Genomic DNA, 26,317 nt, shown 5'->3' on the forward strand with positions numbered 1-26,317 from the left:
TGGGGTTGGCGGTTTGAACGCAGCCTGAAGGGGGCTAGTGTGCCACGGCTAGCCGGGAGGGAGTCCGGGAAAAAGTCTGGACCTGCCGAAGAGGCAAGAGACTTTTTCTTCCCTCATTGTTTCCTGGTGCGCGAGGCGAGGGGATTAAGAGCACTGCTTAAAGGAGCTCCACGGCTCCTTTTAGCCACGGCTAAAAGCGCGGACCCCAGAGACAGGCGTGGGACGCTGGGGCTGCTGCTGCCGCGGCCGCCAAGAGGCCTATGTGCGAGCACAGGTCACTAGCCACACCTACCTTCCGGGGAGCCTGTGCAGCCCGCCACTGCCGGCGTCCCGAGATCCAGGTACGGCTTCCCCGGGAGAGCGCACGGCGCACCTCGTGCTGGTGCGTGCGCGCGTCGGGCTGGTGCAACGTCACGCCGGCCTCTGCCGCTGCAGGCTCGCCCCGCCCTCCGTACCCCTCCCTCCCTCTGAGTGAGCCAGAGTCCCTGAAGCGGCTGCTCCTTTAACCCCGTCCTGTCTGAGCGAAGAACAGATGCCCTCCGGCGATCTACACGCAGAGGCGGGGCCGAATCCAAAGCTGAGACCCAGGAACTGTGAGAATAAAGAGGAGAAAGGGAAATCTCTCCCAGCAGCCTCAGAAGCAGTGGATTAAAGCTCCACAATCAACTTGATGTACCCTGCATCTGTGGAATACATGAATAGACAACGAATCATCCCAAATTGAGGAAGTGGACTTTGAGAACAAGATTTATGATTTTTTCCCCTTTTCCTCTTTTTGTGAGTGTGTATGTATAAGCTTCTGTGTGAGATTTTGTCTGTACAGCTTTGCTTCCACCATTTGTCCTAGGGTTCTATCCGTCCGGTTTTTTTTAAATTTTTTTTTTATAACAATTTTTTATATTAATAACTTTATTTTATCTTTATTTTACTTTATCTTCTTTCTTCCATTCGTTCCTTCCTTCCCTCCTTTAGACAACGAATCATCCCAAATTGAGGAGGTGGACTTTGAGAGCAAGATTTATGATTTTTCCCCCTTTTCCTCTTTTTGTGAATGTGTATGTGTATGCTTCTGTGTGAGATTTTGTCTGTATAGCTTTGCTTCCACCATTTGTCCCAGGGTTCCATCCGTCTTTTTTAAAAAAATTTTTTCTTAATAATTATTTTTTATTTTAATAACTTTATTATATTTTATCATACTTTATTCTATTTTACTTTATCTTCTCTCTTTTTTCCTACCAACCTTCCTTCCTTCTTCCCTCCCTCCCTCCTCTCTTTCTTTCTTTCCTTCTTTCTTCCTTTCTTTCTTTCTACTTCTACTAATTCTTTCTTTCTACTTTTTCTCCCTTTTATTCTGAGCCATGTAGATGAAAGGCTCTTGGTGCTGCAGCCAGGAGTCAGTGCTGTGCCTCTGAGGTGGGAGAGCCAACTTCAGGACACTGGTCCACAAGAGACCTCCCAGCTCCACATAATATCAAACAGCAAAAATCTCCCAAAGATCTCCATCTCAATACCAGCACCCAGCTTCACTCAACGACCAGCAAGCTACAGTGCTGGGCACCCTATGCCAAACAACTAGCAAGACAGGAACACAACGCCACCCATTAGCAGAGAGGCTGCCTAAAATAATAGGAAGTCCACAGACACCCCAAAACACACCACCAGACGTGGACCTGCCCAGCAGAAAGACAAGATCCAGCCTCATCCACCAGAACACAGGCACTAGTCCCCTCCACCAGGAAGCCTACACAAACCACTGAACCAACCTTAGCCACTGGGGACAGACACCAAAAACAACGGGAACTACAGACCTGCAGGCTGCAAAAAGGAGACCCCAAACACAGTAAGATAAGCAAAATGAGAAGACAGAAAAACACACAGCAGATGAAGGAGCAAGATAAAAATTCACCAGACCTAACAAATGAAGAGGAAATAGGCAGTCTACCTGAAAAAGAATTCAGAATAATGATAGTAAAGATGATCCAAAATCTTGGAAATAGAATAGACAAAATGCAAGAAACATTTAACAAGTACCTAGAAGAACTAAAGATGAATCAAGCAACAAAGAGCAACACAATAAATGAAATTAAAAATACTCAAGGTGGGATCAATAGCAGAAGAACAGATAAGGGACCTGGAAGATAAAATAGTGGAAATAACTGCTGCAGAGCAGAATAAAGAAAAAAGAATGAAAAGAACTGAGGACAGTCTCAGAGACCTCTGGGACAACATTAAACGCACCAACATTCGAATTATAGGGGTTCCAGAAGAAGAAGAGAAAAAGAAAGGGACTGAGAAAATATTTAAAGAGATTATAGTTGAAAACTTCCCTAATATGGGAAAGGAAATAGTTATTCAAGTCCAGGAGGCACAGAGAGTCCCATACAGAATAAATCCAAGGAGAAATACGCCAAGACACATATTAATCAAACTGTCAAAAATTAAAAAAAAAGAAAACATACTAAAAGCAGCAAGGGAAAAACAACAAATAATACACAAGGGAATCCCCATAAGATTAACAGCTGATCTTTCAGAAGAAACTCTGCAAGCCAGAAGGGACTGGCAGGACATATTTAAAGTGATGAAGGAGAAAAACCTGCAACCAAGATTACTCTACCCAGCAAGGATCTCATTCAGATTTGATGGAGAAATTAAAACCTTTACAGACAAGGAAAAGCTGAGAGAGTTCAGCACCACCAAACCAGCTTTACAACAAATGCTAAAGGAACTTCTCTAGGCAAGAAACACAACAGAAGGAAAACACCTACAATAACGAACCCAAAACAATTAAGAAAATGGGAATAGGAACATACATATCGATAATTACCTTAAATGTAAATAGACTAAATGCTCCCACCAAAAGACACAGATTGGCTGCATGGATACAAAAACAAGACCCATATATATGCTGTCTACAAGAGACCCACCTCAGACCTAGAGACACATACAGACTGAAAGTAAGGGGATGGAAAAAGATATTCCATGCAAATGGAAACCAAAAGAAAGCTGGAGTAGCAATTCTCATATCAGACAAAATAGACTTTAAAATAAAGACTATTAGAAGAGACAAAGAAGGACACTACATAATGATCAAGGAAGCGATCCAAGAAGAAGATATAACAATTGTAAATATTTATGCACCCGACGTAGCAGCACCTCAATACATAAGGCAAATACCAACAGCCATAAAAGGGGAAATCGACAGTAACACATTCATAGTAGTGGACTTTAACACCCCACTTTCACCAATGGACAGATCATCCAAAATGAAAATAAATAAGGAAACACAAGCTTTAAATGATACATTAAACAAGATGGACTTAATTGATATTTATAGGACATTCCATCCAAAAACAACAGAATACCCATTTTTCTCAAGTGCTCATGGAACATTCTCCAGGATAGATCATATCTTGGGTCACAAATAAAGCCTTGGTAAATTTAAGAAAACTGAAATTATATCAAGTATCTTTTCAAACCACAACGCTATGAGACTAGGTATCAATTACAGGAAAAGATCTGTAAAAGATACAAACACATGGAGGCTAAACAATACACTACTTAATAACGAAGTGATCTCTGAAGAAATCAAAGAGGAAATCAAAAAATACCTAGAAACAAATGACAATGGAGACACGACGACCCAAAACCTATGGGATGCATCAAAAGGAGTTCTAAGGGGGAAGTTTATAGCAATACAATCCCACCTTAAGAAACAGGAAACATCTCGAGTAAACAGCCTGACCCTGCACCTAAAGCAATTAGAGAAATAAGGACAAAAACCCCCCAAAGTTAGCAGAAGGAAAGAAATCATAAAGATCAGATCAGAAATAAATGAAAAAGAAATGAAGGAAACGATAGCAAAGATCAATAAAACTAAAAGCTGGTTCTTTGAGAAGATAAAACAAAATTGATAAACCATTAGCCAGACTCATCAAGAAAAAAAGGGAGAAGACTCAAATCAATAGAATTAGAAATGAAAAAGGAGAAGTAACTACTGACACTGCAGAAATACAAAAGATCATGAGAGATTACTACAAGCAACTCTATGCCAATAAAATGGACAACCTGGAAGAAGTGGACAAATTCTTAGAAATGTACAACCTTTCAAGACTGAATCAGGAAGAAATATGAAGTATGAATAGACCAATCACAAGCACTGAAATTGAAACTGTGATTAAAAATCTTCCAACAAACAAAAGCCCAGGACCAGATGGCTTCACAGGCGAATTCTATCAAACATTTAGAGAAGAGCTAACACCGATCCTTCTCAAACTCTTCCAAAATATAGCAGAGGGAGGAACACTCCCAAACTCATTCTACGAGGCCACCATCACCTTGATACCAAAACCAGACAAGGATGTCACAAAGAAAGAAAACTACAGACCAATATCACTTATGAACATAGACGCAAAAATCCTCAATAAAATACTAGCAAACAGAATCCAACAGCACATTAAAAGGATCATACACCATGATCAAGTGGTTTATTCCAGGAATGCAAGGATTCTTCAATATACGCAAACCAATTAACGTGATACACCATATTAACAAATTAAAGGAGAAAAACCATATGATCATCTCAATAGATGCAGAGAAAGCTTTCGACAAAATTCAACACCCATTTATGATAAAAACCCTGCAGAAAGTAGGCATAGAGGGAACTTTCCTCAACATAATAAAAGCCATATATGACAAACCCACAGCCTACATCGTCCTCAATGGTGAAAAACTGAAAGCATTTCCACTAAGATCAGGAACAAGACAAGGTTGCCCACTCTCACCACTCTTATTCAACATAGTTTTGGAAGTTTTAGCCACAGCAATCAGAGAAGAAAAGGAAATAGAAGGAATCCAAGTCAGAAAAGAAGAAGTAAAGTTGTCACTGTTTGCAGATGACGTGATACTATACATAGAGAATCCGAAAGATGCTACCAGGAAACTACTAGAGCTAATCAATCAATTTGGTAAAGTAGCAGGGTACAAAATTAATGAGCAGAAATCTCTGGCATTCCTGTACAGTGATGATGAAAAATCTGAAAGTGAAATCAAGAAAACACTCCCATTTACCATTGCAACAAAAAGAATATAATATCTAGGAATAAACCTACCTAAGGAGACAAAAGACCTGTATGCAGAAAATTATAAGACACTGATGAAAGAAATTAAAGATGATACAAATAGATGGGGAGATATACCATGTTCTTAAATTGGAAGAATCAACATTGTGAAAATGACTCTACTACCCAAAGCAATCTACAGATTCAATGCAATCCCTATCAAACTACCACTGGCATTTTTCACAGAACTAGAACAAAAACTTTCACACTTTGTATGGAAACACAAAAGACCCGGAATAGCCAAAGCAATCTTGAGAACGAAAAATGGAGCTGGAGGAATCAGGCTGCCTGACTTCAGACTATACTACAAAGCTACAGTAATCAAGACTGCCAGTATGGTACTAGCACAAAAACAGAAAGATAGATCAATGGAACAGGATAGAAAGCCCAGAGATAAACCCATGCACATATGGTCACCTTATCTTTGATAAAGGAGGCAGGAATGTAGAGTGGAGAAAGGACAGCCTCTTCAATAAGTGGTGCTGGGAAAACTGGACAGGGACATGTAAAAGTATGAGATTAGATCACTCCCTAACACCATACACAAAAATAAGCTCAAAATGGATTAAAGACCTAAATGTAAGGCCAGAAACTATCAAACTCTTAGAGGAAAACATAGGCAGAACACTCTATGACATAAATCATAGCAAGATCCTTTCTGACCCACCTCCTAGAGAAATGGAAATAAAAAAAAAAATGGGACCTAATGAAACTTAAAAGCTTTTGCACAGCAAAGGAAACCATAAACAAGACCAAAAGACAACCCTCAGAATGGGAGAAAATATTTGCAAATGAAGCAACTGACAAAGGATTAATCTCCAAAAATTATAAGCAGCTCATGCAGCTCAATAGCAAAAAAACAAACAACCCAATCCAAAAATGGGCAGAAGACCTAAATAGACATTTCACCAAAGAAGATATACAGACTGCCAACAAACACATGAAAGAATGCTCAACATCATTAATCATTAGAGAAATGCAAATCAAAACTACAATGAGATATCATCTCACACCAATCAGAATGGCCATCATCAAAAAATCTAGAAATAAATGCTGGAGAGGGTGTGGAGAAAAGGGAACACTCTTGCACTGCTGGTGGGAATGTGAATTGGTACAGCCACTCTGGAGAACGGTATGGAGGTTCCTTAAAAAACTACAAATAGAACTACCATATGACCCAGCAATCCCACTGCTGGGCATATACCCTGAGAAAACCATAATTCAAAAAGAGTCATGTACCAAAATGTTCACTGAAGCTCTACAATAGCCCGTAGATGGAAACAACCTAAGTGTCCATCATCGGATGAATGGATAAAGAAGATGTGGCACATATATACAATGGAATATTACTCAGCCATAAAAAGAAATGAAATTGAGCTATTTGTAATGAGGTGGATAGACCTAGAGACTGTCATACAGAATGAAGTAAGTCAGAAGGAGAAAGACATATAATGTATGCTAACACATATATATGGAATTTAAGAAAAAAAAAAGTGTCATGAAGAACCTAGGGGTAAAACAGGAATAAAGACACAGACCTACTTGAGAATGGACTTGAGGATATGGGGAGGGGGAAGGGTAAGCTGTGACAAGGCGAGAGAGAGGCATGGACATATATACACTACCAAACGTAAGGTAGATAGCTAGTGGGAAGCAGCCGCATAGCACAGGGAGATCAGCTTGGTGCTTTGTGACCGACTGGAGGGGTGGGATAGGGAGAGTGGGAGGGAGGGAGACGCAAGAGGGAAGGGATAGGGGAACAGATGTATATGTATAACTGATTCACTTTGTTATATAGCAGAAAGTAATACATCATTGTGAAGCAATTACACTCCAATAAAGTGGTTAAAAAAAAAAAAAAAAACAACTGTCACGGCTTACGAGAATCTTTGGAGTTGGTCTTGGGACATGAATCTACCTTCTCCCCAGACTACCAGCTTTTGAGATTAAGGCACCTTTCCTTTCTATTGACACTTGCCTCTTGATTATTCGCTTTTGAGCGTTTAGCAACTGAACCTGAGTTTGGTAACACTCTAATGTATATTTGACCACTTAAGTTATCTCACAGTTTACTGACGTACCTTTCAGTGGTTTTTTTGCCCCAGTCTTTCTTTTCCTCCTGTTTCATTTTGAAGAACTTCTATTGTTATGTCTTCACTTTCACTAATCTTTACTTGTTGACTGTGTAACATGCAGTTGTATCCAACCAGTGCATTTTTTCATCTGTAGAAGTTTAATTTGGATCTTTAATAACTTCTATGTCTCTATCTCATACTGTTCAATCTTTCCTCTAGCATCTCAAACACATGGAACAGTCTAAAAAACTACTGTGATATACTTGTGTACTAATTCCACCATTTGTGTCATCTCAGCATCAAAAGATTGCTTTTTCTCCTCATTATGCTTTTTTTCCCCTGCTTCTTTATACCTTGGAAAATTCTAATTGAATGCCAGATACTGTGAATCTTACTTTCTTGAATCATGGATATTTTTGTGTTTCTACAAATATTCTTGAGCTTTTTTTCTGGTATATGGTTAAGTTACTTGGAAACTGTCTCATCCATTCAGGTCTTGATTTTAAGCTTTGTTAGGAAGGAATGAAGCTGCATTTAGTCTAGATTTAATTTTTTCACCACTAAGGAGGTGAGACCCTTTTTGACACTCTAATCAATACCTATAGAATTATGAGGTTTTCTACTCCAGCTGCTGGGAATAAGCCCTCTTTAACACCAGATATAACATATGGGCACTCTTCCCTCTAATCCTTTCTTGTGTTTCATTCCCTGACCATGCGTAGTTTTCTCACATGCATGCACGGATCAGTACTCATCTCAGTCTTTAAGAGGGGACCTCTGTAGATGTCTAGAGTGCTCCCTCTGTGCAACTCTCATCACTAATCTGCCCATGGACTCTAGCTGTCTTGGCTTCCTCAGACTCCCAGCTCTGTCACTACATCTCAGTGATTGCTATGATAATCTCTGTCTGGGTTCTCCTTACTGCACAATGGTCTGGCAACTTCCTTCTGGTGAATCTGAGCAATTGCAGGATCACCTTTTTTCCCATCTCTCAGGGATCACTGTCTTGCACTGCCTGATATCCAATGTCTTCACTGTAATTATTTCATTCAGTTTGTCCATTTTTTTGTTGTTGTTTCAAGGAGGAGGGTAAATCCAATCCTTGTTAGTACATCCTGAATGGAAGCAGAAGTTGAATTTACTCTTGAAATGAACTTGTGTAGACTGACTTTTATTCAACTTTATTATTATTTTAAAAATTTCTGCAGATAATGAACCCTATGTATAGCCTGTACTTAAAGCACATCACTCCCACTGCCCTGCCCCTGGTGTGCCACTGATGCATATAAAAGCACTGAGAAGCATGCATAGACTAATGAAAAATAACTACATTGCACTAACGAGCTTTATCAGGAAAAATGTGTTTGTGTGTATTTGATAAAAAATACCAGTCAGCCAAGAGATTTATCAAAATGAAGATCTCAAGAATTGGAAATCGACAATATGAAAAAACTGGTGCTGAACCTCAAATAATTTGTATAGAGCAGAGGTCAACAAAATATAGCTTATAGTCTGTTTTTGTACAGCCCACAAGATAATAATGGTTTGTACATTTTTAAAGGGTTGTAGAAAGAAAATAAAAATAATGAAACAAAAATTATATGAAAGAAACCATATGTGTTCCACAAGACCTAAAATATTTGCTCTCTGTCTCTTTAAAGAAAAATTTTCCTAACCCTTAATACAGAGAATGAAGGCTAAGCAACTCTGGAAATTACATAAATATATAAAATAAATACCATAAACATTTCCTATGTAAAAGTAAGGTCAATAAAATTGCTTGTGTTCCAACAGAAACTCTGTACCTTACATAGCATAACCTTCTGGGTTAAGGAAATCTAGTTCCATTGTTGTCTTTGAGCTATTTTTCAACTTTTGTAAATTATAGTTCACTGATAGATATGTAAATTCTGACCTGCCTGACAGTGTTTTGGCTTCCTACTCTCTGTAGAAAAAAGTTTTGTTTTCACTTGTAAGCCATCTCAACATTTCTCTACCTCATATCAATCTATGCTGTTCTTTCTCTGAACCTGTTATAACATCTACTTGGTTCCCCCATATCATATGAGTAAATTAAATTCTTTAATGCATGTGCATTATTAAATCTGTATAAAAGACACGATTTTCATTTTTCTGAAAATTATCCTTTACACAGCAAATAAAAATCAAAAAGATGAGAAACAAGTCAAATAAAGGAAATGGAGGTTGTAGGAGAGGAAAAATTTTTTCTCTACCCTCTTAGGTTCTGTAAATGGGGACAACAAATTAAACTGACAAAAGACATATTAACAGGAGAAGAGGCATACGAATTTTACTGTTGTCCTTAAAATCCTAGGGGCTTCACATAAAAGAAGTGAAAACCCAAAGAAGTGATTACCCCTGGGGGCTTATTGACCATTTTACCAAAGGGCAATAACTTGTGAGAAGTGACTAAACAAAGAAAAAAGGACTTTGGATTCCTAGAGGTGGTAAATAGCAGAAAGGTAACTAAGAAATGTAAGGTTTAAGCTGTTTAGAAAGGTTTGTTGTACAGACTCAAGACATCTCCAGTGGTAAGAATCATTGCCCTCTTCTTGGTACAGGAAGGGAGGTGGGAAGGGGGCATGTTTACAAATGGATATTTATTTCACCTTTACAAAGGAAAATTTATGCCCTATTTTTAGGCAGAAAGAAGGCAGGCAAAGAGCTCCTTTTATATCTGTTGTTTCTCACTTGCCTTCAGTTCAAAGTAACTTATGCCAAAATGGCATATTTGGGGGCAGCATATTCTGATCCCCTTCAAAGTATACTAATAATCCTCATATTCAATAACAAGTTGGTAATTGTCTCTACTTGATTAAAAAGAATAAATTATATAACTGGAATTTTTAAAGATCACTACTAACGGTAATAACAAAAATATGAATCATAAAGCAAAAACCAGAAAACAAAGGAAGCACTGGAAACAAAAACTATAACAAAGTAAGTGGGTAAAATTAAGATCAAACATTTTTGTCATAACAATAATTGTTTACTGAGCAGTCAGCTATTTAAATGAATAAGAAATTTGAGACTGGATTAAAAACTAAAAGCCAACTGTATATTTACACAAAAGGCTCATTTAGAATAAACTCCCTCAAAAAGTTGAAAGTAAAATGGCACTTTGGAAAGAATCATCCAGTGACATGAGACAAGAAAAAGAAATAAAAAGTGTAAACACTGGAATAATGGCATAAATATTGGAAGGAAAAAGACATAACTATATTTGCAAGCAATATAACTAAAACAAAAAGCAACTGGAAAATATTAGAAACATTATATTGATAATTAAGTAAGGAGTCAGGTTATAAAACTAATATGTATAAACTGAAAGCTTTCTTGTATATATACAATAATGACAGAAAATCTAATGAAAGAAAATATCTTTATGATTACCTTAGAAATTGTCCCACTGAATATTAAGATATTAAATTCCACTGAACTTATAAACTCAATGGAGTCTCACTTAACCTAAAAATTTTATGGGACTTTTATTTTGAAATATGACAAAGAAGTTTTAGTTCGCCAGAAAAAAATACACACTGAAGAATGAACTAGAAATTTCGGGATAAAAATAGTGTTGGGGAAGGGTAGCTAGAAATGAGAAATTTAAAAATATTACAAATATACAATAATAAAGATTGCTTATTACTAGTATTGATAAAATAGTACACTGACAGATTGATGAAACAAAATAGAGTACAGAAAGCTCCAACTCAAGTACATATATATATATATATATACACACACACACACACATATATGTATATAAATATCTGCAACTTAAGTTTATGAGAAGTACAATATTTCAAAATAGTGAAGGGAAGATGGAATATTCAATAAATAGTATTTGTAAAATATTCTAACCATCTAAGAAAAAATATAAAGCTAGATCCTTACTTCATGTCTTATACCAAGGTAAGTTTGCAATGGATCAAAGATTTAAAGGTAAAAATAAAATTATAAAAGCACTAAAGAAATAGATAAGTAAATCTTATCTTCTTATCTTATATTTATAAAGATGGTGGTGATAGTCTGTTGATCTATACTTTCAATGGTTATTACCAAAGTCATGGTAGAATTTAAGAATATTTTTAGTCTCTTTAGCCTTTACCCTCCAAGTTACTGCTTTAATTCACCCTACTAAATAGGGTATTGTTCATATTCTGACACTCAAGTTGAGGAAAAATTTTATAGGAACATATAACATTAGACTACACTTTAGAGACCTTTTTATCTTGTAATCATTTTTAAATGAAATTTCAAATGTTTCTTGTGCACGAGATACTGTTCAAACATAGAAAATGGCTGGTATTAATTTTGAAGAATTCTGTCCTCTTCTTATTGGAAAAAAAACTCAGGTTTTGAAGTAAACCTGCCATTGAAACACACATACTAGAAATGTTTAAAGAAAGTCAAATCCCAATTTAATCCTGTGTTAGATTTTACATGTGCCTCTATCTTTATATGCAGCTATAACTAAAACAATATTAATTCATAATATAAACACTGAAACATCAAAACAATTAACTCTATATAACTCTTTATAACTCTATAACTTTTTTTTAATAAGGCAAAAGTTGTGTGTATTACACAAATATTTTTACTGTAAAATGTAAATAAAAAATCAGTTCCCCCTAAAAAAAAAACCTGAATGATGAAAGAGTTAGTTAATACGACATGGTTTTAACATCAATATTCGTATTTCTTTTATAATAAACTTAGTTATTAAAATCAATTTTCTTAAATTGAACATTAACATATGGTTCACCCACATAATGTAATAGTTTGCAGCAATTAAAATTATACTGCAGAATAATATTTAATGAAATGGACTACTATTTAAAATATATTAAGGTAGAGAAAAGATGTTAAGAAGGTAGATAAAATATGATCCCTTAAAAAAATAAAAGTATTTGTATTCCTAGTAAAATAGCCTGAAAATCTACTTTCAAACTGTAATAGTAATTAGCACTGGGTAAAAGAGCTACAAAAAAAATTTATTTCCTTCTGGCTTATATTATTTCTGTATTTTTTACAAATAATAGTTTTTATAATAAACTATTTTCTTTTAATTTTAAAAATACTGATCCTCAGCTATTTGAAAATCTTGACTATTGAAAATAATGGTCCTAGATAGCGAACATTTTTGTATGCTCTACTTTGTGCTCACTTAAAATTAACAAAAGTAGAAGATGAGTTGAGCCAAGCTATTCACAATTCTGGTTTCGCCACACTCTATGAACTACCACACGAAAGACGTTCAACTAGATGTTGTACCCAGGAAAAATAAAATTTAAAAACTCAGAAATTCTCAAACAAGGATCTGATACTGTTTACCTTTGCAAGGAACCCTGATAATAGATTTATCTGTATAATATGTCCCCAGTCTCACCCTCTTCCTCATTTGCTAGTTTCTCCCACTATATTACAAATCCTTCTGTGCCATTGCTAATTCACAACAAAGAGGATGGGCTCAGGTAGTTATTCTCTAAATCCTAAAATCTCATCATTTTATAATTTGTTTGAATCACTAATATACTTGGAATTTGCTATAATGAGATATTGCCTGCTAATCCTACCAGATGCTGAGATAGTGTCAAATCATCTCTAAGTATGATCACTTAGTTGTATGAGCACTGGATATAAGTGAATCAAGTGAAAATCTTAATTTATAGTTACAATTGAAGGCCAGATTCCAGTTTGAAATGAATCATAAATAAATGTTCCTAGTACACTAATGAAAAGCTACTTTTTTTCTCTTGACATTCTAAAAACAGTTTTCTCAAAAGTCTAATCCTTTCTGGTGTTTTTTGTTTTTTTGTTTTTTGGCCAATTACCATTATCCTGATCATCTGAAGACCTCCAATTAAAAGTTTTAAAGTAGAAGCCACTGTTTACTAATATTCTCTCTTTTCATATGGGTAGAATTCAAATAATTATTTTATAATATTCTGAAAAGCACAAAGATATTAAATACCTCTAAGTAGAAACAGGTAATGACTGTAAGAAGAGTGGTGGCGGGTAGGGGAAGCATGACCTGACGAACTACTCCAAGGAATCACAGAAAGTATTATTCGTCACAATACCGAACTTAAAATTTCATAAGTACATCAACTCTGACAAAAGAGTCTTATTTCATAAGCAAAAACAGCATCTTATACTTATCTACCAGAAATGAAAATGATTGAAATTTAAACTTTAGCATCCGCCAAGTGTGGTAATTTTTCTGGTTCTATGAGATACAAAACTGTTACAGTTCATTTCCTCTCTTTGACCACTGGTTTTCAGCAAGTTCCGAAATTTGCTTTCACTGAATGGTTTCACGGTAAACTGTTACAAGGTCATGGTGGTCTATGTTTACTCAAGTAAATTCTTCAATATCTCTTTCTTGAGCTTACCTCCATTCAACAATATTATTTTCAAATATAATTAAACCCAAATCATTTCTAATTGACATAAAAAGTCCAGCAACTACATCCTTCCATGACATATAATGAAAGAAATAAGGTTTGCAAGGATGTGAGGTTGACATCTATGGTTTTTACACACTGTGGAATGATTTCTAGAAAATATCAGGTACCACTGGAATGTTACATCAAGATTAACAAAGAGGGCCGAGTAAGCCAATAGCTCAGGAAACCCTAGTGTAAGATTGGCTGGAAAAAGTTTCCTTTTGCAATAACGTAATACTTGCACCCACAAATAGCAGTCATCATATATATAAAAAAAAAGATACCTGAGGACAATAGGAAATGGAAAGGAATTATATGTTTCTAGCCTCAGAGGGTAAGAAGAGACCATTTTATTGTGTGTTAACAACAGCATGTAATGAGATTTTCTGCACTGCCTGTAGAAAGCTGAAGGACCCCAGTGCCTAAGGTAAAAAGTAATGGTTAATTTTACTCTCTTCTCTTTTGGCTGTCTCTTGTCTGTCTGTTCACTCTGTCTCTGACAAGAGGATTCCCGGGGGCAAAAAAACCCACAAAAAAAACCCATACAAACCAAGGGGTTTCAAAGGCACAGCAGGCACCTAACAAGTATAGCTTTTAAGTGGAGAATCCTGGCTGCTACTATCTACATATGTCAACACTGAAAAGAAAGCGGGCTGACTGTTGAGCATATAATTATGGAACAATAAAAAGGCTGGTGCATATTACTTTTTATATATACAACCTTTATATACATAACCTATATAATAAAATTGAGCCACCTGATGGAGAGTCTCCAAGGTGCCCTGATTTTTCCTTTTCCCTCTCTCTCTCTCCCCCGACAAACTACAGTCGGTCTTATGTACGCAGAATCCATGGATACAGAGGGCCAGAGGCCCAGAGGGCTAACTGTAAGGGACTTGAGCATCCTCAGATTTTGGTATCCAAGGGGGGCCCTGTAACCAATCCTTTGCAGATACCAAGGAACAACTGTACAGTTGACCCTTGAACAATGAGGGGGTTAGGGGTGCCCAACCCCTACACACTCGAAAATCCACGTGTAACTTTACAGTCACCCTCCCTATCCGTGGTCCTGCATCCACAGATTCAACCAACTGTGGGTCATGTAGTACTGTAATAATACACATGAATGGATCCTCGCAGTTCAAACCCGCATTGCTCAAGGGATGACTGTACTTAAAAACCCCATCCTGCAGTGGATGAACTTCCTCCTTCACTTTCTTTCCATTTTAACTGCCCCCCCGCCTTATGAATGTATTCTCTTAAATCTAAAATGTAGCTCTACATCCTTTACTAACATTAATATTTTTGCTAAAAGGATATAAGTATAAAAACTTTAAAGTCAAATAGTACTATTAGTTTTGGTTTATAACAAAGAGTAATCCTCTCCCCACTTCCGTACACTCTTGATTCCTGCCCCCTCCCACCTCCTTTTGGGCAGTCACACACACATCACTCTCCTCATATGTTAGGAAAAGTCAATATTCAGTATTTTCATTATTATTTAAAAGTTGTTTACACATAAGCCACTTTGTGTATATACTTACCTTTTCTTTTTTTTTTTGCAAAACTTTTTGTTAACTCTAAGGTTTATAATTGCCTTTGTTTTTTGGATAACTGTTTTGTGTATTTTTACTAATTCAGTTCAAGACATTCCAAAAGGAAAACAAAACTTCCCTTACTCAGGTGCAACACTTCAGATAATATATCAGTTTCATGCCTGTTTGTTTGCCTTTCACATCCTCCTGGGGTCTTCTAATCTGGACTGTATCCTCTCTAGGCATTTAACCAACTATTTTCCTAAAACCTCACTATCACTCTGGGAATTCCCTTTATTTCTCTCTGCTGGACCCCACTCCCATATATTCCTTTCTCCATTCATTCCCTTAAGTTGTATGGTATACAACTCCAGTAGCTTCCTGAGAAAGGATAAAGGAAAAATGTTTTTAAAACACTGCTTTTATTCTATTCACATACATGATTGACAATCTTGGTGTAGAATTCTATGATGGAAATTATTTTCCCTCAAAATATTTAAGATACTCTCTATTATGTTTCCAGTTTTCTTTGTTATAACTGAGAAATTTTGTGCCATCCAGATTTCCAAACCATTGATGTAACCTGTTTTTCTCCCCTGCAGGTTTTCATTTTATCTCTGGTGCTTTAGAATTTCACAATTAATAGTGAAGTCTTTTTCTTTACTGAACATTTAATAAACCTTTCTATATCAATAGTTACATGTTTTAATTCTAGGAAAATCTTCTTATATGATTTATTTGGTAACTTCTCCTTCCCTTTTCCTCTCTTCTCTAGTTTTCTGGACTCCTGTTAGTTGAACGTTGGACCTCTTGGGTTGATTATCTTCTACTATCTAATTTTTCTCTCCTATCTTCCATATCTACCTCTTTGGGAGGTTTCCTCATCCCTATCTTCAAAACCATGTAGAATTTTTAAATGTCTGCTCTCATTTTTACTGTCCAAAAGCTCCTTTTTGTCCTCTGAACATCAACTTTTTAGGATACCCAATACTTGTTTCATAGATGTACTTACTATCTTCTCTTACGTTATAGTATTTTAAACTAAATTGCTTTCTTCTTCCTGCATTATCTCCACTCTCTTTAACTCCCATTTTTTGTTTGTTTGTCCATCCTTGATATTTGGCTCTGTGTACTTAATTAAGAGCACATGTATTAGTTTGTTAAGGCTGCCATAACAAAGCGCTACAGACTAGGTGGCTTAAACAACATAAATACATTTTCTCAAAGTTCTGGAGGCTGGAAATCCAAGGTGTTGGGAAGTTTGGTTTCTTCTAAGGCTTCTCTCCTTGACTTGCAGGTGGCCATCTTCTGGCTACATCCTCACTTGGTCTTTTCAAACAAATTTGTTTGATTTTCAAACAAATCTCCTGATCTTCTTCCTATTGCACATTCCAATTTTTAGAGGTACCTGGAGTGTCAACTTTTGATATTCTCAATGGTTCTTCATTTCTTTCTGTGGGTCCAAGTTTCTGTCTGGTATCATATTCCTTGTGTTTGAAGAACTTCCTTTAACATTTCTCGCAGCACAGGTCTGCTGCTAATGAATTCTCTCCATTTTTTAGTTTTCTAAAATAAGTGGGTTTTTTCACTTTTATTTTTGAAAGATATTTTTACTGAGTATAGAATTTTGGGTTGACAGGCTTTATTTTTCCCAGTACTTAAAAAAAATTCACTCCACTGTCTTATATTTTGAAAAGTTTCTGAAAAGAGTTCAGCTAAAACCCTTATCTTCATTGCTATGTCTGTCATTTACCTTTTTTTCCTGTCTTCAAGATTTTCATTTACTCTTTCATTTTGGACAACTTTAATATTAATGTGCCTAGGTGACTTTTCTTAACACTTATCCTACTTGAGAATCTCTGAATTCCTCTAAACCATAATTTAATGTATTTTGTTAACTTTGGAAAACCTGGCTATTATCTCTTCAAATATTTCTTCTACTACATACTCTCTCTTCTTCTACATTCCCATCACACAAACATTAGACTATTTAGTATTGTTTAAGAAGTCTTTGAAACTTTACTCTCTATTTTCCCCACTCTCTTTTTCTCTTTATTTTTTGGTTTGGGTAATTTTTATTGATCTACCCTCAAGTTCACCGATTCTTTCCTCAACTGAGTCAAGTCTCCAAATTAGCCCATTGAAGGCATTCTTCATCTCTGTTACTGTACTTTTAAAAACATTTCTGGCATTGGTCATGAGTTAATGTTAATGAATCAACAATATTACATAAAGTGTCTTTAAACAGAAACACACAGTATAAAACAAGTTTTATATATATATATTTTTTTCTTGTTGCTATTGTTGTTGTTGTTGTGTTGGGTCTTTGTTGCTGCGTGGGGGCTTTCTCTAGTTGCAGTGAGCGGGTTATACACTGATTGGTTGATGAAAATGTTGTGACCAGAGGCTCACAGGAATCTAACACTATATTTTCCCTAGGAGCAAAGATCCAATATGCACTAATACAGTGTTTGCAGCAACTTTACAGAACATAACTACTGCAAATAATAGTAACAGTCTGTACTTTAAAAGATAAAAGGAAAAATATTCTGCTGAATGTATACAGTTAAACAATTTAAGGTCCAAGTTAACTATTACCAAGATAAGTAGATCTCAAAGTCCCCCTTTTTATAATAAATTTTGTAATGCCCTCTTTACAAATTTGAAATGAACTCACATGATAAAAACTACCCCACACATAATGACAAAATAATAAGTATTATGACCTGATTAAAATATGAAGGAAAATAATAATAATAATATGATAAACTAATATGCATGTCATAATTATAACTCAGACTCAACTAAACTGAAAGACAAATCTCCATAAATTTCCACAACTCTTGAAAATCACCATCCATTTATTCATTTGGCTCTACTGCAGTTTTAAGAAAACTGTGATTGTAGGGTACAGTGCAGGCCAAAGTAACATCTAATATGCAAACTCACCACATACAAAGTCTTATGCACACATGAGAATCTGTGATACAGGTAAATGTACTTTTAACTGAGTAAGACACATATTACAGAGTTGTACAAGATTAGTTTGTGGAATGAAACCTTCTTAAAGTAAATAATTGAATTGCTTTCTCTTTCATCAAAATACTCTATCAGTGACAGTTTTTCCAATCATCCCCTAGAGGCATCTTAGGGTCACAGCCCACCAATTCTCTGCCAAGAGACCACATCCACACTGCTCAGCGTAAAAGTTTCCATGGCTCAGATAAATGCTTTTGCTCTTTTTCAGATTAAACTTTCAACTCTGCTTCATCACAACGACACTCTATTTGACCAGTCAATTTGCAATGGAAGTTTATTTTAACAATATTTGCAAGACTGCAGCTGCAGCCCTGCCATCCCCCATCTGCCATCCAAACACCCACAGCCACTCCCGCTACCAAGCAACACTCCCCCTTTCATAAAGGAGAAACAGATATAAGTGCTCTCTGACAGCAAAGCCTGTTGTGGATATTTTTCTTTAAAACATTTAGTGGCTCTGCTGGAAGCAAAAAGAAGGGTCAAGATATCATTTTATAATTGTACTATGACAATCATAGCTGAATGGGAGAAAAATCACTCATCTATGAGCTGAGCTGCTTCCATCTGTAGGAGCAAGAAGGACGTGCAAAGAACATGCTCGGTTCTCTTTCACACCAACACATAGGGGCCTGGGGAAGCTGGGGTTTGCAATTCCCTTCTTATGCCCTCTCAAGTGTTAATTGTCATGTGCTTTTCATAAAAACAAGGGCGAGAATTTGAATCTGAAGACACTGGTTTCTGAATCTGTACAATAACAGACGAAGTGTGAGGCGGATTGCTCCACTCACCCTGAAAGGTCACTGAATTCATTCCCCGGACTCCAGGCACCTGTCAGCTGTGCAAAGGAGGATCTCTTCTATCTTCAGGATATACACAATTGCTCTTGTCAAAGAAAAATGAGAACCAAAACAATTTCCAGAGGATACAAGATAATGAGACTCTCTTCAATTAAACTGCCTTGATGGTTTAATTTAAAAAGAATTTGGGCCCCTAGTATAGCATCTTCTCGTGGTAATCCAGGTTTGTTCAAATCACTAAAGTATTTTAAGAAAATTCTATATTCACTAGCCTAGTATATCACTGTTTTTATTTTAAGAACACTGTAATTTACAAGCCATTTTCAGGTACAGTGCTCTGTATTAATAAAGCTTTGTTGTATTTTGGGTAACAGTGACATTACCCTGCATCATGTTGCTAATAGAGACAAAGCCACAGCTTATTAATGCCATTCAAAGAATGATGACAACTCATTTTTAAAGGCCTGTGGTAATTTTTTAAATTACTTTATCACATAACTGATAACATTCCAAACTTCAGTTATGACAATATCACTGAAGGAATTTTTGCCCAACTACTTAATTTTTTTTTTTTTTTGCGGTACGCGGGCCTCTCACTGCTGTGGTCTTTCCCGTTGCGGAGCACAGGCTCTGGACATGCAGGCTCAGCGGCCATGGCTCACGAGCCCAGCCGCTCCGCGGCATGTGGGATCCTCCCGGACCGGGGCACGAACCCGTGTCCCCTGCATCGGCAGGCAGACTCTCAACCACTGCGGCACCAGGGAAGCCCTACTTAATTTTTTATAGATGTTAGCTCACACATGTTTAAAACTTCCTATAGATTTCCATAGAGAACTTCCCATTGGTGGCACTGCATTGAGCCTAGCACAAGCCCAGGAAGACAAGAACGCCAGAAAATTCCAGGTGTTTTGTTTGTCCAGGTGTTTTCAATGTCAGAACGTAGGGCTGCCTTTACAATGCAAACGATTTTTCTAAACTGCATGTTATAATAGGATTCTGTTGCAATAAATTTATATCTCGATATACATAATATATTTAAAGCTGAAGGTAAAGTTTCTGTCTGTGCTCCCCATCACCACTCCATACCCCGGCCACTACTACTGGCTCCCAACTTCCCTGTGTCATCTGCCCCATAAACTAGGAGTATCTCTGGCCTAACCACTGTACATTCATAGTCTGAATTCCACTGGGATTAATGGAGTATTTATATTCACTAAGAGGCCTCATCTGGTGAACGTACAGTTAGGTGATGTATGTATGAGCTTGCTGCCACATGGTACAAGTTTATTATGTTAAAGTTGTATCTAAATTGGAATAATCTGACCCAATGAAGTTTGGATGAGGTAAAAGAGCCACCTTTCTGAAGTTGCAAAACCACTCTTAGATGATGCCAGCATCTAAATCTAATTATAACTTGTGGTGACAGTTTGGGAGCTCTTGACCTTATCTCTTTAACTGTGGTACAGAACTGAGTGATTCCAGTACCTAATTTCTATAAACACCTGCTCTCCGTTTTCAGTACTACTTATGAAGGACCCTCTCATTGGGCACTGGTGATGGGGGCATGGCTTGGGTGACCATGGGTCATGACCACTTCATCTTTCTTTTATATATCTGGTCTTAATTAGTTAGTGTTCAAGTTCAATTCCTAATGTATACCTTAATCCCTCCTCCATAATAAAGCCAATTTATATAAATCCCCAACTCTGCCCCACCTCCTTGCCAAACTGCATGGCTGCCTGGAACTCCCACTATCAGAGGTTCCCAGTGTGGGATATTCAGCCTACACAGACACTTATTTGCGCAGCAAGAACTCAGATCCTTGGACTGCAGTTTCTTAAGTAAGCCTGGACATATAGAAGCTGAGCTTTAACCCAATTAGGCCTGAAGGCACTAAAGCACTTACAAAGCTAACGTTTTAGACTCAGACTTGTGCCCTGTACTGTGTTGGAGATTCGAGAACGGTAGATTTTAGAGGATCATCGGTCTATATCCTGGATTTTTTCCATCTCCAGGACCATTTCCAAAATGTCTGCTAGACCCTCCTCAGACTGTAGATTCTCCCACACCTTAACCCCTGCCAACACCAGAGGCAAAACATCTGTCACACGTTTTTCAGAAACTCCTTGATGTTCCTATATCCCCTCTCACTCTTTCAGGACAAAAGCAAAAGGGCTAGAAGGCGGTCTGGATCAGGATCCAAGGTCTGGATCTCAATCTCAAAAGGACCCAGTACACACTCAGAATGAAGGAAACAAAATAAAATCCAAATTTAAGGCTGAGTGGTGGAGTTATTGAGCTGCAAACTTATTTTGTGGGGTTAATACATCACAGAAGTTTTTGTCCTTAAAGGCCACACTTAATGTACATAAAGTTCTGTCATGCTCAACCTCACACAAAATGCCAACTGCTTACGTTCTAGAATTAACAGATATAGAAAGATGAAGTAGTAATATATTTAGGACTACCTTTAGTGCTCAGGTCATAGTCTGTTTGGGGTTATGCTTGGGCAGTTTAATCATATGGTCACAGAGCAGACTGGCTCACAGCTCTCTGAATTCTGAGCTGAGAACCTAGAGCCCCTTACTATTCTGTTATTCTCTTGTACTTTGGAGAGAGTGGGATTTTAATAAAGACTAAAAAGCTACTGTGATAGATTTCTCTGGGACTTCGTAAAAAGAAACACAAAAGGATAAACAAAAAACTAATCAGGATGGTCGTTTAAAAGGAGTGAGGGTTAGGGGTAGAAGAAGCCTGGGATGATTGTGAAAGTGAGTCTTAAATATACCTTTTTATAAAATTTTAATTATTTTTAACCATGCAATATCACCTATAAAAGTAAAGAAGAAAAAGAATGAACAGTAATTAGGATGGTGCTTAGAAATTAAAAAAAAACACAGAGATGATACATGAATAACTAAAGCTGGAAAAATACCTCTTTGATATGAGAACCTTCCACCCCACCCCTCACTGCCCCCCATCCTTTTTACTTTGGTAAAGCCTATTTTCTAGTCCTCATTTTACTTGACCTTTTATGGCAGCTTCAACACATTTGACTATTCCCTCCTTGCTGCCATGAGACACCATCCCTGTCTTCCTCCCACTTTTCTAGCAGCTGCTTCACAGTCTCTCTTTCAGACCCTTTCCCCTTTAAAGGCTAAAGACAATATTCCTGAGGACTCCACGCAGGCCCTCTTTTCTTCTCATTTTACATTCTCCCCTAAGAAGTCTTCTTTACTAGACTGTTTCCATCTCCAGCCCAAGTATATATATCTTCTGATATGTATATATATATATTTCTTTTTCTAGGAAAAACATCTTATAATTTTTTGTATTTTCTACCCTACCCAGCATAACACCTAACACCTAGTAATGAATCCATTAATAGTCCAATTAATTACTTTAATTTAGCCTAACCCATTCTTCTTTACTTAAAGGTCAACTAAACAGTCCAGCTAAAGATAATATTTTCTGGGGACTTCCCTGGTGGCGCAGTGGTTAAGAATCCACCTGCCAATGCAGGGGACACAGGTTCGATCCCTGGTCTGGGAAGATCCCACATGCTGTGGGGCAACTAAGCCTGTGAGCCACAACTACTGAGCCTGCGCTCTAGAGCCTGCAAGCCGCAGCTACTGAAGCCCACACACCACAACTACTGAGCCCACGTGCTTCAACCACTGAAGCCCACACACCTAGAGCCCATGCTCCTCAACAAGAGAAGCCACTGCAATGAGAAGCCCGCACACTGCAACGAAGTGTAGCCCCCGCTCGCCACAGCTAGAGAAAGCCTGCGTGGAGCAATGAAGACCCAACACAGCCAAAAAAAAAAAAAAAAAACCAAAAAACTTTCTGGAGGTAAATCTACACAGGAAAAAATGCTCTTTTTTTTTCTTTTAAAACCAATTCTTGAAGTATCATTTAAGGTGACTAAAGAACAACACTGTTGTCGATTATTTCTAGCACTTATTCACAGGGCCACTTAGGGCTTACTAAGTCAGAATCTCTAGGTCAAACTTGAAAATACATGTTTCCAATGTTCTCCATGAATCTCTAGTATTCAGACAGGTTTATAACCATTACTCTATATATCTCCCTAATTGGCAAATATGGTCACCCCAATTATTAAGAACAAAGGCCTTTCCAAATCCTGACCTACTTCCCATAACTAAAGTTCTCAATGAGAAGAAAAGTAGATGCTTAGAGGGGAGGTAGATGAAATGAATTTAAGATGAATTGTTCAATATAATTAATTTCTCTTCAATACTATACTGAAAAGGTACAGGAAGAAGGAATCAAATGGATTCTGTTACACAGAAAATTATTCCAAGTAGTAAATTGGGTAAGTGGAAGGGATAAAAATGAGTAAGTAAAAAAGAGGGTTATTAACAAATGAGCTCAGAAAGGATTAGAAAAAAATAAAACACAGGTTTTCCAAGTTTTAGAGGTTGTACAAGCTAACTGTATTTATTTCTTTAATGTACATAAAATTCACCTTCCAGTTCCTTGTTGGGAAAAATGCCTCAAGTTCATGGAGGGAACCCATATTAAACCTCTCTACCATAACTATAACATCTTATAAACCACCCTAGAGATGTAGAATATTCCACATCTGCACTAAATGAGAAACAAACCACCAGTATTTGATGCTACATTAAAAGCAAGGTAGTTACTTACTAATCTATAGCATTTTGGCTGAATGGATTATTTCATTACTATGGAGACAGTTTAAATTTTCCGTTTTGTTTTCTTTTCAGTATTCTTTGCTTTTCACCATATTCAGAAAAAGATCAATTTCATACAACTACAGTTTGTGGCATATCTAAAACAGCTGTGGCTGAATGATGTAGTATTTGAAATCCCCTAAATTATGTGAGTGCAAAGACTGAATTTCTTGGGAACAGACGACAGTAGAAAAAAAGAAAAAGCTCAGCATGAAAGCCAAACACATTTCCTAATGAGGCTCTTGATGAAGTCATAAATTCCTCCTTTTCTTCTCTAAGTGAAGTCTCCAAACAAATAGTGTGTCACAAAGAGAAAGAACTAAATTCAACATTTAAGCTTAGTAAATCATATTGATAATTTAATCAACTTTATATGTAATCTGAAGTTGTCTCACAAATTCTAACAATGGTGTGTCTGATTATTTTTAGAACTGCCCTGGCTGAATTACATAGCAAACAGCCACACATAAATATCTGACTTAGATTTTGGCCTTTTCAAGATTCAAAAGTGTAAAAATTCAATTTTTCTTAAGAGCTGCTGTTGAAGCAAATACCTGCAAAAATATACTAGTTAAAATATCTGTTTTAAACAGACCGGTGATAAGTTTCATGAGGTGAATGATATTATATACAGCTGTAAATGCCATTAGTATTACTTCAGACTAACTTGGCTATCATTAAGCAACTTCTGGGAATATGGTAATACAATGCATGCAGTATTCACAAACTGAAAAATGCAGCAAAATCATAAGGCAGGGGAAAAAGTCATATGGCAAGAAAAACCTGTATTTTGCAACATCATAAGCTCACTATGATTAATAAGAATGCAACACTTCATTAACCTCAGACTACTGTGAGCTCCAGGGTTTGAAGCAACCAGTATTAAAAGAAAGAAAAAAAACCCACTCTGCTGCTCTAAGTATTCCACTGTTGTACTGAAATTATCTTTGCATGACCATAACCCAGTGTGTTGATCTGGGGGGTTGTGGAGGGTGAATACCACATAAATCCATGGTCATAAACTTGTTCCTGGATAATGAATGATTACAAGGGAATTAGCAAATTCACTGAACTTCTGTCATTCCAGTTTAATTGTTTAGATAAGAACTTCTTGGACCATTAAAGTTCTTCAGCACACAAATTCGTTAAGTATCAAGTGTGCCCAACGATAAGAAAAGTCAGCCTTTAGGAAATATAAAACATATATGCAATTTTAACAAGTGTAAGTGAGAACTTAATATCTCTAATATGTGCAAGTGAAGAAGTATGAGACATGGGTATTGCCTTCTGAAAGCATTTCAATTTTTTAGTATGAAATCACATTTATATACAACAGTTAAATAACAAGTTAGCAAATAACTGCATTAATACCTTTTTGGGTTGCTTTGTGTTGATTTTTGTAATTATTAAGTAAAACATTTGGAATATTATTCCTGGCATATGGTAGGTACTCAATAAATGGAAGCAAGAATAGGTACAATGTTTTGTAACAGAAAACAAGTGCAAGAAGTTTTTTAAGTATGCTGAGATTACATGTGGGTTGTATTGTCAGGAAAGGCTTCCTGGAGGATAAGGTAGTTGAGTAGAAGGGCACTCAAGTGGGGAAAAACCACAGAAATAAGTGTATTACTAAGAATCCAAGGAGATGGACATGAGGCAGAAATCAACTCCAGCTGACTGTAGAAAATCCCAAAGGCAAGTCTTAGAAATGTGGATGTTTTTAAATAGGCTACAGGGATCACTGAAGGTTATTGGAAAACATCTTTTAAGGAAGATTAACCTGCCTTTGGTGAGCCAGATGGGAAAAAGAAAAAGAACATGTTCAATATTATCACAGTAATCTAGGAAAAAGTGACGAGGCAGTACTAGAGTCCGGTGCTAAGTGGTGGCGATAAACACCCAAAGGAAGAATTAGTAGAGCTTAGGGCATAACTCCATGTCAAGAACAAAAGAGTCGGTAGAGTTAAGACTGTGTCTAAGGTTTCCAGCCTGGAGGCCTCAATAGAAACTGGGAAGTTGGAAAACAGCAAACAAAAAACAGTGGGAGTGAAGTCGAAAATGTATAGTAATGCCTTCTAAGTATAAAAGCCCGCTAACATTTATTCCTTTCCCAAACATGTATCTTATAATGGTGAGATGGGCAATGCAGATGTGACCTCCACTTACCAGATTTGAGCAACAGGGAGGGAAGAACAGTCAGTGAAGACCTAAGGTAATCCAAGAAAATAGTCCCTTCTGCCTCCTATACCAAAGTTCTTTTCCCCCAAATAAATTCTGTTTACAACCATGATAGATATAATTCATCAGAATGGATCATTTAAGCTGTAATTATTAACTTGCTTTTTATTCATTCAACAAATACTTTTGAACCTTACATACCAGGCACTGTTCTAAGCACTGGAAGTATGGTAATGAACAAGATAAACACCATCCCTGCTCTTTATTTTATGGGGAAAGACAGACAAATAAGTAATTCAATACACAAACACAAAATTTCAGATGGTGTAAAATGCCATGAAAAACAAAGGGTGGTGAGCTAGGAAACAGAAGGGCTCATTTA

The 26,317-nt window shown here is 36.8% G+C and overlaps 1 protein-coding gene across 1 annotated transcript in view; it reads right to left on the reverse strand.

Moving 5' to 3' along the window:
• Positions 1-18,710: 18,710 nt before the first annotated feature.
• The window catches only part of LOC308622696 (neurabin-1-like), a 123,883-nt gene continuing 116,276 nt past the window's right edge, over positions 18,711-26,317 (reverse strand). The window contains exon 3 of the mRNA XM_081244297.1: positions 18,711-19,121. Coding sequence (XP_081100423.1) covers positions 19,071-19,121 — 51 coding nt within the window. The 3' untranslated portion in view covers positions 18,711-19,070. The remainder of the gene's footprint in view (positions 19,122-26,317) is intronic.

This window comes from Mesoplodon bidens, assembly GCF_964165515.1.
Source record: "Mesoplodon bidens genome assembly, chromosome: 9".
Classification (NCBI taxonomy): Eukaryota; Metazoa; Chordata; class Mammalia; order Artiodactyla; family Ziphiidae; genus Mesoplodon; species Mesoplodon bidens.